The 3,481-nt window shown below is 42.4% G+C and overlaps 1 protein-coding gene across 1 annotated transcript; it reads left to right on the forward strand.

Moving 5' to 3' along the window:
• On the forward strand, positions 1-3,011 carry LOC135554880 (myosin heavy chain, embryonic smooth muscle isoform-like). Its single transcript, XM_064987312.1, has 5 exons — positions 1-18; positions 1,438-1,646; positions 1,930-2,038; positions 2,560-2,732; positions 2,845-3,011. The coding sequence occupies exons 1-5, from the start codon at positions 1-3 to the stop codon at positions 2,999-3,001; spliced, it is 666 nt and encodes a 221-aa protein (XP_064843384.1). The 3' UTR covers positions 3,002-3,011.
• Positions 3,012-3,481: the final 470 nt, after the last annotated feature.

The raw sequence follows: 3,481 nt of genomic DNA on the forward strand, positions 1-3,481 counted from the left end.
ATGCTGGCATCCAATGACGTCAGTTTGGGTGGGATTGGGAACGGCGATGGACAGCGGTTCCCAATCCCGAGGCGAACTCTGCACTTCTTTTTCTGTTTGGAGAAACATTATATATGTTATATTTGAACTAGCAGCAAATGTCACACCCAAACCACATGATCTGACCATAAAATAAAGAACTTGTCGCCCAATCATATTGAATTCTGTATCATAGGCCAACAAATAGCAAAAATAAATACATGTTTATAAAAATAAAACCATTGTAACCATACAGTTATACCCTCTGTCCCAAATCCTGCCATTTGGGACACATAAATAGACAATGAAACAACTAGGAATAGCTGAAAATAATAGAATACACTCTAAAGCGTAACATAATTAGACAAATTCTAGCCCAGAATAGACATATACCTTTTTACAGAAACACAAACATCCCATTTCAGTGTATTTGTAGACTGTGCCTTATTTTACAGAACATCAAAATATGTTGCCCATTTCACATTGTGATGTCATAAACCAAATTATGATGCGCCTGTCTCCACGTCACCAGCATAAATAGTAAACAAATCACACACGCCAAAATGTTGAAAAATTATTTACAAAATTAATTTATCGTGTAATTCAGAGTTATTCCTATTTCATAAAATATACAAAATAACTCGATTCTTGCCAATACACCTGTTTTTTATTGAGAAACATTGGGGTATCTTTCTCCCACGCTCCCTGGGCCACTGATGCGTGATTGTATGGGATATGGGAAGACGCTAGGACATTCAAAGTAACGTTACTGTCTATCAGAATCAAAACAACTTTTATTGGCCAAGTGGCCTACATTCACACATTCACAGAATTTGACTCAATGAATTGGTGCTGCCAGCAATAGACAAACGTAAAGACACATTTGCAGCCTTAAACAATATGCAGTAAACATAAAACATATTTATTAGCTTCTATCTTCTTAAGATACTTTAGAGTAACATTTTATTATGGAAAGTAAAATGCCTATTTCACTTCAGTTGACGCTGATCTGATACAGATCGAACGTAGCTTTGCAATGGTTGTTAGGAGGACCTTTGAAAAACAAAAGGAGAGCTGCACACTCTTGCGCAGACTCAATAATTTAATAACCTAATATCCAACCTTTCTGACCGACAAGCTGTCTTCATCAGCTTATAATGTTAGGAGCACCTTAACACAGATGGATATATTAATCTCTGACCATACCTCATTGAAAAGGTGCCACTCTGCCTAGTGACTGTAAACTAAACAAAAATGCTAACGTTAGTACATTTGTTGTATATTTGCTGTTCTGTAAACCCAGTTGGTCTCTACCACACCAGTTATAAAAAGTACTCTTATCTCTCTCTCACTTTCCCCTCTCTCCTTCATTCCCTGTTTTCCTCTCTCCACCTCTCTCTTCCCCCTCTCCTCCCCCAGGTGGACACCCTGACCCTGGAGCTTGTGGCAGAGCGCAACATGGCCCAGAAGAGTGAGAATGTGCGCCAGCAGCTGGAGAGGCAGAACAAGGACTTGCGAGCCAAGCTGTGTGAGCTGGAGGGCTCCATGAAGAGCCGGTTCAAGGCCTCCATCACCGCCCTGGAGGCCAAGATACTGCAGATGGAGGAGCAGCTGGAGCAGGAGGCAAAGTGAGAAACACAGCAACTCTCTTATAACAACTCCATAGCTTATTAGACAAGGTGAAATAGCAGACCAAGACTCAGGAGGAGTTCATGAGGGCCTTAGAACAAGCTCATCCCGTTGGAAGAGAGGTTCTTGAATGTGATCTAAATGTTAATGTGATCAATGTAATGAGTCAAAAGCAATCTTAAGAGATGTACTTGAAGATCTATGACTGACAGCCTTTGTTACAATGCGGTTCCTGTGGTGCTCTAACTGTCCTATGACCTCATTCCTCTGTCCTCCTATCAGGGAGCGAGCAGCGGCCAATAAGCTCCTGAGACGGACAGAGAAGAAGCTGAAGGAGGTGTGCTTGCAGGTGGAGGACGAGCGCCGCCATTCCGACCAGTACAAGGAACAGGTGACGAGCTTGTCACAGAAGTTTGGACGTCTCAGATATTAAAGCTACAATATGTAACTTTTTGGGAGACTTAACCAAATTAACATAGAAATTTGAGTTATAGATATTTAATTCTCATTGAAAACAAGTCTAAAAAGCAATAGATCTGTTCTAATTGCTCCATTTCTATGCTTTCCGTTCTTAAATTGAGTTTTTGTGTCTTTTACTTTCGGTTTTGTACAACAGCTGAAAATATATAGATTTTTGGTTATGGATTCTCTACACAATGACTGCTTCTTTTGACACAAACAGAACTTAGGCAAATGCTGCATAGTGCATTTTTAATGAAGGAATTCTATCCAATTCAGTACAACTTGCAAAGGTGGGCCAGGATTGGATAGGTGTGAAGATTTAGGATTGGAGTCTTTCCTACAGTAGGTTCTTTCCAGTAACCACTGGACCACAGGACTGCTGAGTATTGTAAGTATTAGTATTGACTGTTCATCATTGTTGATGTCTGTTGTGACTCCTGGCTGGGTCAGATGGAGAAGGCCAACTCTCGCATGAAGCAGCTGAAGAGGCAGCTTGAGGAGGCTGAGGAGGAGGCCACACGTGCCAACACCTACCGCAGGAAGCTGCAGAGGGAGCTGGACGATGCCACTGAGGGCAGCGAGGGTCTCAGCCGTGAGGTCAACACACTCAAGAGCCGCCTCAGGTATTTAGAGCCCCCCCCCCCACACACACACACACACAAACAGTTGTGTATATTGGCCAAATTGATGGTCCTCGTTACTAATACCTCTCCTGGCCCCCTATGTCCCCTGCAGGCGTGGGGGCCCCATCAGTTTCTCCTCCAGCCGCTCGGGAAGGCGTCAGCTGCAGGTGGAGGGAACATCGCTCGACCTCCTATCCGACGATGAGGTGGAAAACAAGACCACGGACGCCAATGCCAACGAGACGCCAGCAGCTCCCCAACCAGAGTAGACGCGCTCCCTCCAGCCCACACGCAGCATGGCCTCGGCCCCCACAAACCTGTAAAAACATGTGTCTTTCATGATTGTACAGTATTGGACCAGGATATGTAAAACAAAGGACAGCATAAGCGAGGGGATTATTTTTAAATGGTAGCCTAAATGACGATCCCATCAAATGTTTTTCATCAAAACTTTATCCATATAACCTTGTCCAATAACCCACCATTTTATATTTGACATATCAATCTACTTTAAGTGGTGTACGATAATGTGTGGAATTAGGTTTGTCAGACTTGGAGCAAAGGCCCTTTTTTTAGAAAGACAGCCCAAATGTGTGCTTGACATACTATAATATTGCTATGTATAATTCTGGCTATTCAGTTATGTTTTCTGTACCATGTACAAAATACTTAACTCAAAAAGGTCTCTTTGACATCTCGTGTCACCTTAATTTCAATGCATTACAAATGGCTGAATAATATTAGCATGA

Source organism: Oncorhynchus masou, chromosome 14, assembly GCF_036934945.1.
Source record: "Oncorhynchus masou masou isolate Uvic2021 chromosome 14, UVic_Omas_1.1, whole genome shotgun sequence".
Classification (NCBI taxonomy): domain Eukaryota; kingdom Metazoa; phylum Chordata; class Actinopteri; order Salmoniformes; family Salmonidae; genus Oncorhynchus; species Oncorhynchus masou.